General features: G+C 34.1%; 1 protein-coding gene across 3 annotated transcripts in view; it reads right to left on the bottom strand.

Annotated features, from left to right (window-relative positions):
- The window catches only part of LOC106471578 (cardiolipin synthase (CMP-forming)-like), a 29,790-nt gene extending 16,321 nt beyond the window's left edge, over nucleotides 1-13,469 (bottom strand). Inside the window, exons 1-3 of one of the 3 annotated variants that reach the window (XM_022400193.1) lie at nucleotides 12,626-13,469; nucleotides 5,295-5,429; nucleotides 4,912-5,041 (exon numbers count right to left, since the gene is read on the bottom strand). In XM_022400193.1, coding sequence (XP_022255901.1) covers nucleotides 4,912-5,041; nucleotides 5,295-5,429; nucleotides 12,626-13,099 — 739 coding nt within the window. In that variant the 5' untranslated portion in view covers nucleotides 13,100-13,469. Of the gene's footprint in view, nucleotides 1-4,911; nucleotides 5,042-5,294; nucleotides 5,433-12,625 lie in introns of all 3 variants that reach the window. The other 2 variants (XM_013932183.2, XM_022400194.1) reach the window with 2 other exon arrangements.
- Nucleotides 13,470-14,293: the final 824 nt, after the last annotated feature.

Below are 14,293 nucleotides of genomic sequence, written 5' to 3'. Positions count from 1 at the left end.
TATAAACATTTGCTTATTAATTTAAAAGTTATAGAATGAAAACTATAACAAGCACAAAATGGTTACGAGGTCGGTCCCAGGGACCGAGCCTGGGTTGAAAGAGTTAAAGTTCTCAAACCTAATATGTATAATCTGCTTAAAGTTCCACTGAAACAATATCACCACAAAGTCAAGTTTGCTACAATAACAGTTAACTACCTGAAATGAAAAATAAGAGCCATTCAACTTCCATGATGAAAGCATATTCATGTAAAAAAGGGATATGTTAACTGAGATAATTCCAAACAGTAACTATTTGGACAGTACATTATACCTCCCAGAATAGTGTTCAGCAGAAGCAAAAATGACATCTCAAATAAATAGCAATAAGGGAATTTGGACTCTGGCATGAAACATATAAAGTAAAGCTTTAGACTTTGTTGTTTGTTTAGTATTTTGGCACAAAGCCATAAAGGCTATCTGCACCAAACAAATGGTCATTAGGGTTAAATTTTATTTTACAAGTTCATTTATTTTATATAAACAACAAGAGGTAAAAGAGATAAGAAAGGTGTATAATTTAAAAGCATAATACAGGAAATTTTCTTTATAGGGATTAAAAATTAAACATTAATAACAAATTCTCATGGACCACAAAAACTAAAAAGCATGGTTAATGTGGATAGTATCATCAATGCCAGTGACAATGTCCAATGTAAATTGGATACCAGAAGTTAAAATATATCTAAATTAATGCTATCATTAAAAGTAATAGCAATTGTAACCAGTGTCACACTGTTCACACATTGATGGATTGTAACTTTGTGAAAGAATATGATGAATCAAAGTCTTTGGCCAAAGAGAAACTTTATCTAGACAATCTTCTCTCTCAGATTCCTCCAAAAACTAGACAGCCAATGATTGGTAGTAGGTTTAATATGGAAAAGCTTGTTCATGCATAGCTCTTCCAATTCATCTGCCAATGAGCATGAAGCTTTGCTTTGATCATAGGCTGATAATCTTTATAAGGAATAGTATAGAACTAGGCAATTAACAATTACCTATGTGCATTGATTAAATCGATTAGATAACAGATCAAACAAAATTGTGATTAAATCAAGTAATTTCACAAAAATAATCAACTAATCAAAATTAGTGTTTCCAGTTATTAATATTTTTAATTATTCCAACTATTCGAGTCTCATGTGAGAATAGTGTATTAGTTGAATGCAATTGAGTAATCAGTTCATCAACTAATTGATTCTCAAGTTCCACTGATTGCTCAGCTCTATTGATGACACTTGTGGGGGCCGATTTGGCCACATGTCGGCAAGCTAGTTTCCTTGGATTCTGACATGGTCAGAAATCCAGAAAAATTGGACATAGATAAGAGATTAAGAGTAAAAAACAAAAATGACATTTTCTGGCACAGTGAAAGGCAAAATTTTTATTATTAGTTAGAGCCAGCTAGTTTCTGTAACGCAGTTCTCATCATCAGCAATTCAGGAGTATCCAACTATTTCAAGTGATTCAAAGATTGAATAAGTGGGGATGGTAACAAGCCATGGTGGGATAGGCTGATCATCACATTCAGTAACATCATCCAACATCAGATTTAACTGCATTAATTTTGTTTGGATACAAAAGCCAAAGTTTGGGATTGTAGACTACCTAATTACAAAATGCAGAGAAACACACCGCGAGGAGTGATGCAATGGCAATGAGTGGAGCTTTGCAGCATACTGCAAAGAAAGTTGCAAATGTCAAAGAAAACGTGAAGGTTCATAGGACTGTGTACAAACTCTAGACTGGAGAAGTGTAAAAAATCCCTGATGATCCACAGGATCCAACAGCTTCAGTGCAGAGTCCCTGGCTGAGGCATAAAACAGAAACTCAAGGTCAAGCTTTGGTCATATGAGGACAAGATACATCTTGAGCAAAGAAACTTATCCTTTTCCAAGTGGTGTAAAAAAAAAAAGAGGATGTAGAGAGTGTTCAGTACTCTTGTACATTTGGTTTTAATTTGTTTGTAAGGAATGAAATGTCAGCTTCCTGTCAAATAAAAACCTTAATACCTTTGTCTCAGCCACCACAGGAATTTATGCATCTCCCAAAAGGAGCTTGGGGTCAGGGTGCAATCACCGTTGGCAAAAGAAATGAAAATAACTGATTTTTGATGATGAAAATTTAAAATAGTTTGCAGTAGTCCACTCAAACACATTATTGAGGACAGTTTGTAGCTGCTGCTCAAAGTAATTCATATTTGATGAAACGGAGATTCTGAAAGTTACCAACATACAGGCTGTTTGTTGGAGGAAATTGTTCAGTGATGGCATTAATCTTAAAGGTAAAAAGAGTGAAACTCAAAACACAGCTCTCCAGTACTGTGAGAATTTCTGTGTGAAAGATTAGAAGAGTATTGATTCTATATGGACTTAGAATGACCTCTTCTCAAAAAAGTTAAATAAACAAACGGACAAACGGCCATCCAATTTATAAGATCCTGAACTTCTGTGTAGTATCATAAGTCCTCTCCAGATAAAAAAAAGTCAACACAAGATGGTCCCTTTTGAGAAAGGCTTCCCAGATTGATGTTTCAAGTCAAACCAGATGGTCCATGGTGAATTATCTGTGAAAACTATAGTTGGTGGTGGGCAGGAAGATTTTTTTCTTTTATTCCAGAAAACAAATAAGATAAGTAGCAACCATAATCTTCAAACTTTACGTAGACAGCTAGTCAAAGAAATAGGCCTATAATTAGAAGGAATATTGGGATCCTTCCCAGGCTTAGTAAAAAGGACAACAATAGCCAAGTGCCATAATCAGGAAATTTATCTTCTTGCCAAATCTGACTGAAAAGAACTAGAAGATCAAGAAAGACAAGAGGGATGATGTAGCATCTCATAACAGATCTCATCCAGTCTGACTGATGTAGAGCAAGTTTAAGTTTCACCAGAGAGAATGATTGGTTGTATTCAAAATTACAATCACATTGAAAAGAAGGAGTTCTGCTTTCTTGTACCTTGTTGGCCATGAAGGTGGGTGAACAGGTGGATGTGCTGGAGTGCTAAGTGAAGCATGATAAGATGGTGTTAGCAATACCCTGTAAATTAACAGTTTCTTGACTACTGGGTTGCAAAATTGAAAGGGGGGTGTGTTGCATACTTCACATTCACTTATCCAATTTTGTTCCAAACATTCTTGGAACTGGTGAATGGTGCTAAATGTTGATAGTGTTTGTAGCTTCCAAAAATATTATCCTGTATATAGATACATACAGGATGCTAAGAATCAATCAAGGTTTTCATCATGTCACTGAAATTATGGAAAAAATCCTCCACAGATCCTCTGTGGCCATTTTCACCTAGAATGCTGAGTAGATCTATGTGAGAAGCTCTTCTGTTTAGATTTATGACATTTTTTTATCATTTGTCAACAGAAGGTCTGTTGACCTCCATGGACTATGTCTTGGAATGAAGGGGGAAAGTCCCATTTGTCTGATGTGATTAGAGTGAGCAAGGAAGAGCCTGAATAACAGTCCTGCATATCGAGGCTAATGGAACTAGTTGCAATCACACACATTCACCACTAGAGATGGGGGTAGATGTTGACTTATCTACTTGTTTGTCCATGAAGGGCATAAAAGAGTTTTAGCAAGGCAAAAAAAAAGACTCTATAGGTGAAACAGAGAAATGTGTCTGTACTCCCACTATGATAATGGAACAAAGTTTAACAGCATAATGCTACATTAGAAGAGGTGTCACCCCCTCCCTTCCTTGTCTCAGGATAAGAAATATTATTCATGGTTGTTATCCTCTGTATCTCCTCCATCCACTTTGGGCATGATCTGGGGTAAGAAGAATGGGAATCAAAGCAGCTGACACAGTATGGCTACAACTTGCACTCATGGCTGTCATGGTCCTTGTCTCTACAAAAAGCGCAAGTTCAAGCACCATGGCAAGATGGTGTCCAAATCACTTACAGTGAAAACACCTGAAAGTTTAGAATATATGGCCTGACTATGCAGTTCCGATAATCGGTTGCCTGAAATTGGCAGATGGATATGGAGACATAAGTGCCAAAACCAGAACCTTAGTTGGTTCATATCTTCCATTCTTATAAGTGGAAATTTGTCATAAAGATGATACTCATTGACTGATGTGACCAGCAAGAATCTCTATCTCAGAGATGGTAAGAAGATCCTTCTTGAGGAATTTAAAGACGCACGTGAATTTCCCCACTGACTTTCAGCTTCCAACATTGTAGAGCTTACAAGCCCCTCTAAGCCATGTTGCATGAAAAAGGCAAACACCTCAAAAGAGGTGTTTCCGAAAAAGTATGCATAGTAAAAAAATAAGGTACAGGAATGGTGACAATGTGTGTACAGACTCATATATTTGTGGTCATTGATCTACTGCTAGTTTTTCTTTGGTGAAAAAAAAATATGGATAAAAAGAAAAAGTCAATGCCCATTGACCCCACCCACCATGAAGATTTACTCCACTGTAAAAATCTCAAAATACAGGAATTACAGGCTAAAGTGGTGTATTGCAGTGATTCAGGCACCACTTAACCACTAGATTCTTTACATCCCCTTTATAATTTGCCTTTATAACAAACACATGAATGAATGTTTGGATCCACAAGAGAGATAATCTGATCGTGTACAGGAATCCATACTGACGGTAACTTGTACAGATCTTCATCTGCAACCTCCTCCAAATAGAATGTTGAACCTAGATGTCTACCTAAAGCTTCCATGGCTATCCTACAAACACATACTGTAGAATCTAGGTCCTCAACTATACATATTATGGCTGTATTACAAACATAGTTTTCTAAACCTCAAATCATGCTCACTTAGAATTAGCTTTCATTTAAAACTAGTGGAAAACTTTTATAATGAATAAAACTAGCTTGTTTGAAACTAACCTGGAAGAAGCTCTGCAATGGTAAGTGTAATAAACAATGTTGCAATAAGGAACTTGTCGGCCATTGGATCAAGAAAACTTCCAATTACTGACTGCTGACTTGGAAACTTTCTGGCTATGTAGCCATCTAGCTGATGATGGAAACAAAAACAAACTAGCTAAGAAGATAAAGCTTAAACTGTAAAGACAAAAAATTAAAAATACAAAACATTTTAATACATAAATAATATAATATTTGACAGACTTTGTATTCTGAGCAATAAAACTCTGTACACTGAACACTGAGGCTATGTATTAATTGTGAAAAAATTAATAAACTTGAAAATTTTGATATTCTGTAAAATTAATACTATTTAATATAAAATTCAAATATTTAGAACTAACCATATCAGTTACCCCAGCTGCAGCAAAAAGACCAAATGAGGCCTCATAATTACCAACGAGGATCAGGTAGCCAAGCAGAGGAGTTGCTCCTATTCTTAACAGACACAGTCCATTCGGAATTGTCATCACATTTTCCTTCTGCAGAACAACCGTTTTGTTAAACAAGCTAAAAAAAATTCCACTTCACAAAAAATTATGGTATTTTTTGGGTAAGTGATGAACAAACTGTATTTTAAGAATGACAAGTAAAATCAGTTTTAAAAAAATAATGTTTCCATATCAACAATAAATTTATAAATTATCAGTGTGCAGCACTAGCAAAAACCTCTTCTTTTATAAACTGCTCAAATTAGTTTTCTATATTCTAGCTATGAGAAAGCACATCTACTGTTATTAAACAGCATATGTGACACCCTTGAAATCATGTATGCATAATTAATTATCAATATATACATTTCAATTTTATTTAAAAGTAATAGAAATGGAGTGTGTTCTCAAAAGTTTGAACAATGTTGGTGTGCACAGAGATCCAGACTGACGTTTTTTTAAGAACTAGATATTATGCTGTATAATTTTTCTTATATGAGCAACTGTATTTTCTCTTTGATGATGTTTTTATCAGCATTTTTGCTAAAAAAAGCTTGTATTTTTTAAATGTGAACCAATAAAAAAATAGTTAAAGTTCTAATATGTTACATTCTATTTCTGATGAATTTTGTATCCATTAGTTACTGTTCTGTAAGTGAATGTAAAGAACTATTTGTCAAAGCCTGATAGGATATAGTGAATGTTATCATAAAGCAACTGATGTGACTCAACCCACAACAACAACTGAACAAATCATTTTACAGTATGAAAAACATGCATCAAATGCCCAGTGCTCAACCAGCAGTTCCCTGGGGTTTAGGACTAATAACTTTAATATACTCCCAGACACTCCAGGTCAAATCCACAGAGTTCCAGGAATGAACTTCACTAGTCATGTACCCAGTGTTCAATATAAAACCTCATTAATCTTGTAAACAGTTTTCAGTATAAGACATCATCTGTTTTGTAGAATGTTACAATTACCTCTTTATTCTTGAATTTAAGTTTCTGTAAATAAAATCTATAAATCTACAACCATTTTTATTGAATAATGTAAAAGCTTCTGTTATGTGAAAGTAGAAATTGCAGATCTCATTACTTTTATATTTTTTATAATATTAATATCAATGCCAACTGTTATTCATTTGCTTTGATGACTAGATTTTAAGTAAATTTCTTAAAACATGTAACAGAAAATCAGAATTACCTATATTTATGTGACAACAATGCACAACTATTAGCATTAAGAAACAGCAATGACATCATTAACTTCATTTGTATGTAAATTGTACCAGGTGACCAGTCATGTGATGCAAAGAAGAATTACTGAAGTTTCATGTCCCAAACCTCATTTGGTACTATGACTTCATACAAATTTTTTTAAAAAAGCATACAAACCACCTTAGACACTAATGTAAGTCATACATCAACATGGCAATCTTACAATGAGTTTCTGGAATGGTATGATCCATGCTTCTCTATTAGAACTGGTTCCAGCTCATTAACACTGTTTGGAGGCAAATCACATGCTGCCTAACATCTTCCTAAAGCATCCTACTCAGTCAGATTCAAATCTGGAAAGGGTGTTGGCCAGTTAATTCATTCAATATCCAGGAAGTTGCTAACATGTTGAGCAGTAGTGGTAAATGTTATTATACACGAGAAGAAAGTTCACACTGGTTAATAGTACCTGAATATGACAATGCTAGAGATTGTAATTCTGCATCCCTATATTGAATAGCATTTATGCTGTACTACATAAAAATCAGTGTGGCCAAGAATACTGTCGCTAGCCTGAAACATTTTGCCACGGCTACCATATGCATGCCTCTCCCTCATGTAATTGGCCATTCCCCCAATTTACATATGCCTTGTAACTGGTTGTGGATTATAATTTGTATGTGAACAAGACATTTTCCTGTATGTTGTTTTTTGATAACATTGAAAAAGGGAAGTGAGTACATGTTTTGTATAGTTTGTTGTAATAATCTTTCCATTAGGCACACGAGTCCTGAGACTGCAAAATTACTTATTGAAAGTGCAGGACACAAGCAGAGAGCAACTGCGGTTGTGGATAAATTGCAGACCTGATTAAATTTCAGAACTTTCACAAATGATCTTGCTTGGAAGACAATTGAAACTGAAATGTTTTTTACTGGGTTTCTTGGTGAGCACAACCTGTTTCTAGCAGCTACAGACCATGAATGCCCACTGTTTAGAAGGATATTTGGTGATATGAGTATTGCTAAACAAGATGCAAGACTACAGCTATGATTAACAATACTCTCACACCATGTCATACTGATGCAATTATCGGACTTATTAGAGGGGAACCCTTTAAATTATACCTTGGTGGAAGTAATGATGTGACAAATTGATTCCTTTATTGCTTCATTTTTTTTTATCCTTCATCAGAGGCAATTAGACTGGGAATGCAGGAGTTGCTTGTTTGCAATGACAATTTTTTTACCAATCAAATTTTAAACATAGTCAATGACACTGTCTTGAATAATGGAAACTAAAGGAAAATTGTGTTTGGTTTTCTGTGTGAACAATGGGAGATTTAAAGGGCTCAAGAAACTTGTTTCAGATAAAAAATTAGAATGTATATGTCAACCACAACCTTTTAAAGAGTACCATTCAACATGGTATTATGTATTTTATGTCAGATTTCACCCTAAGTTGTTAATTTAGTGACAATTCATGGTAGAGGAGAGTAAATACCAGAAACAATATATGGGAATACAGAAAACAATCTGTAGATATGCATTTTGGAGGTTATGCAAAATAATATATAAACTGAAAGAAAAAGTATTATTTTTCTTCACATAAACTTGCCAGTCTGAGTCAGACTGATGTCATCAATTTCAGAGATATATCTTTAGTATGAATACTTTTAAAACACATCTGATTTTTTTGGTACAAACGACTTGTACACTTTACTCAAAGCTTGCCACATTTTGTGTAGATATCCATAATAGATTTGAAATTATAGTCAACATTCCTTCTCCAATTATACATATCCAGTTAACTTATGAGCTGAGAAAGGATTATCTGCTCTGTTCATAAGTCCTGGTTTTGTTGTGTTTTATGTTTTTAACACTTTTCAAAAAGTTCTAAATGCATGGCACAACTAAAGGGGTTTTGTGAATTCTGTCCAATTAAAAACAGAAGTGAACTCACTGGCTATCACTGTAGAAAGTACTGAGGAGGGTTTTGGATTAGCTCTCAAATCATGTACAGCATCCCAAAAGAAAACAAAAGGCCCACAGCTGCAGAGATTAAAGATGATACTGTGTGATCCAAGTACAGTTATTTATTGTTTGTAAACTCAGTCTTACTCCTCTTTGTACAAACGAACACATTCTTGCAGAAAAAACAAAACATTATCCAAAAAGTGACTCCAGCTTGAAAAAAACAGAACTTCTCCATAAAGTGACTCCAGCTATCAAAGAATATTTAAAGAAGTAGCTCATCTGATTCATAAAACAAAATGTTCTTACAGCATTGAAAGTAATGGATGCTGATGTAGGAAACCCTTGATACTACTTAATTAAACACAATTTGTTCAGTGGTTTCACAACCAAAAAGTATATCAGCTCATTAATACCAAGAGATGTTAACAAGTTTTAAATAGATGTAATAGCGGATACTTTTTATTTCAGATGAAGATGCTAATTCATGATCGAATTTTGAAAGAAGAAGATCCGATTTTTGATGTCCCCAAAAAAATCATCTTTAAATGTGAGGAAATCTTTATGGCAACTTCATAGTTACTTGAAGAATAGGGATACATGGGAACCCGGCCAAGTGTCGAAGTTAGGCATATAAGCCCTAATCTTTGTGGCAACTTTCCTAGTTACTTGAAGAATAGGGATGCATGGGAACCCAACCAAGTGTCGAAGTTAGGCATATAAGCCCTAATCTTTATGGCAACTTTCCTAGTTACTTGAAGAATTTACTGATTATTAGGGATGCATGGGAACCCAGCCAGATATTTGGCCCCGGCCAAGTGTCAAAGTTAGGCATATAAGCCCTAATCTTTGTGGCAACTAATGCAGTACTGAAAGTTACAGTCAATAATCAGTTTAGTTATAAAAAAACATGTTCCTAGCAACAAAAATGGACTGCCTGCTGAAAGCCAGGGATTCAGAGAACAATAGGGGTTAATAACAGGCATGGCTTGAGAAGTGGATTTCTGGAGAAGGTGGAGGTTTTGAGAACAATAGGGGTTATAGTTTGAGAAGTTGGGGCTAGGCATTGAAAGTTAAAAGTAAAACTTGAATGTTCTGTTGGTGATTATTTGGATAAATGTAATAAACGTCAATTTTGTTTTAGATTCTAATTTTTGTGCATGTTTTTTTGTGGGGGGGGGGGCAAGGGGAGAATCTGGTCCCGTTTAATACTCAGCCCCGATATTCGGCCAAATTTTACTACCCGTGCATCCCTACTGATTATCAAACCCTGCAGGACAGTGAAATAGTGGAAATGCAAATTGAAGGCATGTCACCATCACTAGAAAAGCTGTGGTTTGAAATTTTAAAAATTAATTAGGCTTTGATTGGTCCTAACCATTTCCCTCTTTTATGGAAGGTTGTCAAGCATTTTTTAGTGCTTCCCCATAGCAAAGCTAATCTAGAAATACTATTTTCCTTGGTAAAGAAAAAATAATACATAGATGCCCTGTCTATCTACCTTGTCATCCCTGGTAAAATACACGATAAGCATATTTAAAACTTACAACTGCCACTTTATTCAATACAGAAGTGATCTTCTGCACCAAGCAACCTACACAGCCACAAGAACAAGGCTTTCTACAACAACAGCCCGAGCACAAGACATAACTGGTAAAGATACAGGTCAAAGTCCACCTTCCACCACCAAGTACACCAGTAAAATGTGAGTACTATTATTAACATTTATTCTTTTACAGATGCCTCTGTTAAAGAATATTTTTAAACTTGGAAGATGCTACAGAATTTGAGGGATTCTACATCAGCTAAATCCAAAAGTTCCTATATATATTGAAAACTGTTCACAAGACTTACGAGGCTTTATATTCAACATTGAGTACATGATTAACATAAATTTTAAGGAAGGACAACAAGGGACCTGTTGGTCCATCTCATACGCTAAACTTTTTCTAATTAAAAATAACTCAAAGGTAGCCATTGTTATTCAAATATTTATCAAGCCTTCTCTTAAACTCCCTTATATTTACTGTGTTCACAACATCTGAAGGCAATCCATTCCAGAGGCCACCACCCTGTTAGATAACTAAAACAGTATTAGCTAAAACTTACTCCTACGTTGACAAAATTTATGTGCGTGTTCCCTAGTCCTACCCTTAAGTGCAAAAAAAAAAAAGATGATGCATCAACACTATCAATTCTCTGAACAATCTTAAATACATCAGTAAAATACCCTCTAACTTTTATTTTTTAAAGAGAAAACAATGTTAGGGATCTTAACCTATCCTTGTACAACAACCGTTTCATTCCAGATGACATCTTAGAGCCCTCCTCTGAACCCTCTCAACAATTCAATGTCCTTCATAAGGTAAAGAACACAATACTCCAAATGTAACCTAACCAGTAATCCATACATTAAAATTAAAACATCTTTAGACATTTATACAATATTTCTGTAAACACAACCTAAAATCCTATTTGAACTACCACTAGCAACAGCATACTGCTTGGATGGCTTAAGAGACTGATCAATCAGAACATCAAGATCTATTTTCCCCCATTACACTGGAAAGGGTATTCCCATAAAAATTACAATTAAAGGATGCAGCCTCAAACATCGAAAGGCATCACAAACCTCTTTTTTCTCTGTCCAGTGTGGCTTGTCCCTCTAATAAAACTGACTTGTACTGAATATTGTCAAAAGACTTTTTAATAACATGTATAAGACTGATGAGGCCTCATGCTAAATACCGTAAGCAGTTTTAGTTTCTTTCTAAAAGGACAGATATAAATATGTTGAAAAGTGCAATAAAAACAGTGTACTAGAATAAAACACCATACAAAATTTATAACTATACAAGCATCATAAAAGGATAGATTAAAATCTCTGCAATTATTTTCTCCTAAGAAAAAAAAAGGAGAGTTATAAGAGATCTGATTGAGGTGATTAAAATTGTTAAGGTAACTGATAATGTTGATACACCACCTATTTTGATAGCTAATGGAAATAGTGATACTAGTAAACAAAAATAAACAGCTTTATTTATCTAAAAGTATAATTAGTAACTGGTATGGGTTGCCTTTAGATGTGGTGGATGCTGCTAATTTAAGTGCATTTAAAAGAAGGTTTGAGAAATGTTTGATTGATAAGGATTAGCTTTGAGTGTTATATTTTACAGTTCAGTATAGTCCCTTGTTGTCCTTAAATTAAATGTATATATGTATTTAAATTAAGGTGACTTGATTTCATAATTTTTTAAAGTTGCTAGAAGCTTAATATTGGTGCAACAAAAATAAGACTGGAAATGTAAACTTAAATTTTAGAAGTCATAAGATCATATCTTGGAAACTGAGGCTCAGGCTCATTCCTTGATTCAGTAAATTCTCTGCTAAGAGTTATTAACCAGTGGACTAATTAGCCTAATAACTTGGTGTTGTTAAATTCTCCTGGACTTTTTTAAGATATGTATATACAGAGATACAGAGTGAAATTTAGTTTGTTTTATTCATATGTTATTTCAGAAGATAGAGGGAGATTCTTTCTTGTGTTAATTATTTAATTTGCATGTTAATGGTTTCCTGGAAAAACAAAACTAAACCTATGCTTCAAATTAAATTCTATACATCCTTATGCCAAACACTCTCAAGAGTTTATACAAACTAGTAACAACAGGTGTATAAATCTAACTGCTGATATTTTACCTAACTGTGAAATTTTTGGATTAAACATGTAACTTCATACACATACAAGCAGTCTTTAATGCAACATATAACCAAATATTGATGTAAATAATGAATATAAATGTACTTGTTAACTTTGTAATAACATCAATGAATGCATTTTCCAATTTTCTAAACATTGCCACATTAACATATATATATATATATATATACATATATATATATATATATAGTTTGACAGTCACTAGACAACTAAAAACTGTGGCAATCTATATAAACAGCTTAAAACTGTTTCACTGCACACACAAACATGTATGTGTGTGTGTGTGTGTGTCTGCTATCTATACATTTCCAGGCAGCACATGAACTCACAATTTCCACCATTCTTTTTGACACTTTCTTCCGAGTTTCTAGAAACCTGTGCCTTGTTCTAGGTAATCGTAACTTAGAAGAGCCAGTTAAGGTGACTGTTATATCTTGGCTCTCTTCTTTCGGATTTTGTCTCGACGAACTTCTTTTTGCAAACGTTTCTCTGTCAGTTGAGAAATGTTTGCCAAACCCACACAGTTTAGAAGAAAAACAGTTGGTAGCAGATGCCGAATTAAATTTAACACATGATTTACATAAACTCATTTCAGAAAAGGTCCAACCAAAGGCAGTCCATGGCCTGACTCTGGATATAGGTACATACAATAAATTAATGTTATTTGGTATACTTCTATAAAAACTAGATAAACTTCTCACTGCATTACTAGAACATAATACTTGGTAAGGACAGAATCTGAAAAAGTTAAACTGTGAGAACAGTTTAACAGGGTGAATGACGTTAGCAAAAAAATTCGTCATGACGATATTAATTTCCAACAGAAATCACCTCTGCCATATACAATAACACTGATAAACGTCTACTGTTAACAGATAGCGATATCCAAAGCTCATGCTATAAGTATAACCACCACATGATAATCTAGGCTTAACAAGCATTTATAACTATACCTATAATATACATGCATGAAAAAGGCACTAGCTGTTAGTACTGTTTTCACTTTATAATCACTGTTACGAGAAGAAAAAAAATTCGCTTGAAACTTTTCTGACTACCGAGATGTATATAATATATTGATGTAACTTAAAGTTAAGCCCAAACAACAAAAAAACATGCTACAAAATATAATTTCTAATTTTCTTTTACACCATCAGTTGCTAAACGTACTACCAATATCTCGCAAGTAACGTTTTTGTTTGTTTTTATGTATCATAAATAACCACAATAGGTCAACAAATGTAAATATTTATTTGAGAAATATTAATGTTAATATTCTACTGAGAATGAATGAGAAAAGTTTATTGTTTAAGACTTTATTCAATCTACAAAAAAGACGACTCTCTCTCTCTCTACTATACAGAATACCCTATATAAATAATGCAATGTACCATAAGGAAACCCTTTACTTTTTCAAACGCAAACATAAAAGTATACGTATATATAATTGTTGAATTGGCACACTGAGTGTTGCTTGATTTTAAAAGATGCCAGGCAATGGGAACTTCTTTTATAATTTTGGAAATTTTATTCATTCATAAAGTAAAATAAATGAATAATGCAAAAGCTTCTATGCCTGTAACTGCTCTTCAGTCTATTTTATTAATTAACTGAGACAATTCTATTTTGTATTGTTGTAAACCATATCGTTACGTCTCTGGTCGTTTGTTAATTTCCCGTAAAAATTCCTTCCGAAAAACTTCAGCGATACAAGTCCTTTCTTAAGTAAATCTAGTTTATTCTTTCTCAATACAACTTTGCAACACACTTAATTTCCACAATCAATTTAACTTCAAGACACGCTATAATTCACAACGAACGATTCACGCACTTACTTATTACCGCGCTTGACTCAATTGTCCGTCTCTGTCTGTCTGCAATTCTATATCGATTCGTTGTCTGGCGCACTTATATAATGGAATACCGCACATCTAGCAAACACTCGAGCATTCATGAACCTTCGAGAATATCATGACGTGTTACTAGCGTCACGTGAC

This window comes from Limulus polyphemus, unplaced genomic scaffold (assembly GCF_000517525.1).
Source record: "Limulus polyphemus unplaced genomic scaffold, Limulus_polyphemus-2.1.2 Scaffold4711, whole genome shotgun sequence".
Lineage (NCBI taxonomy): Eukaryota > Metazoa > Arthropoda > Merostomata > Xiphosura > Limulidae > Limulus > Limulus polyphemus.
Note: the sequence above shows the minus strand (reverse complement) of the source record. Positions and strands in the feature narration are given on the sequence as shown.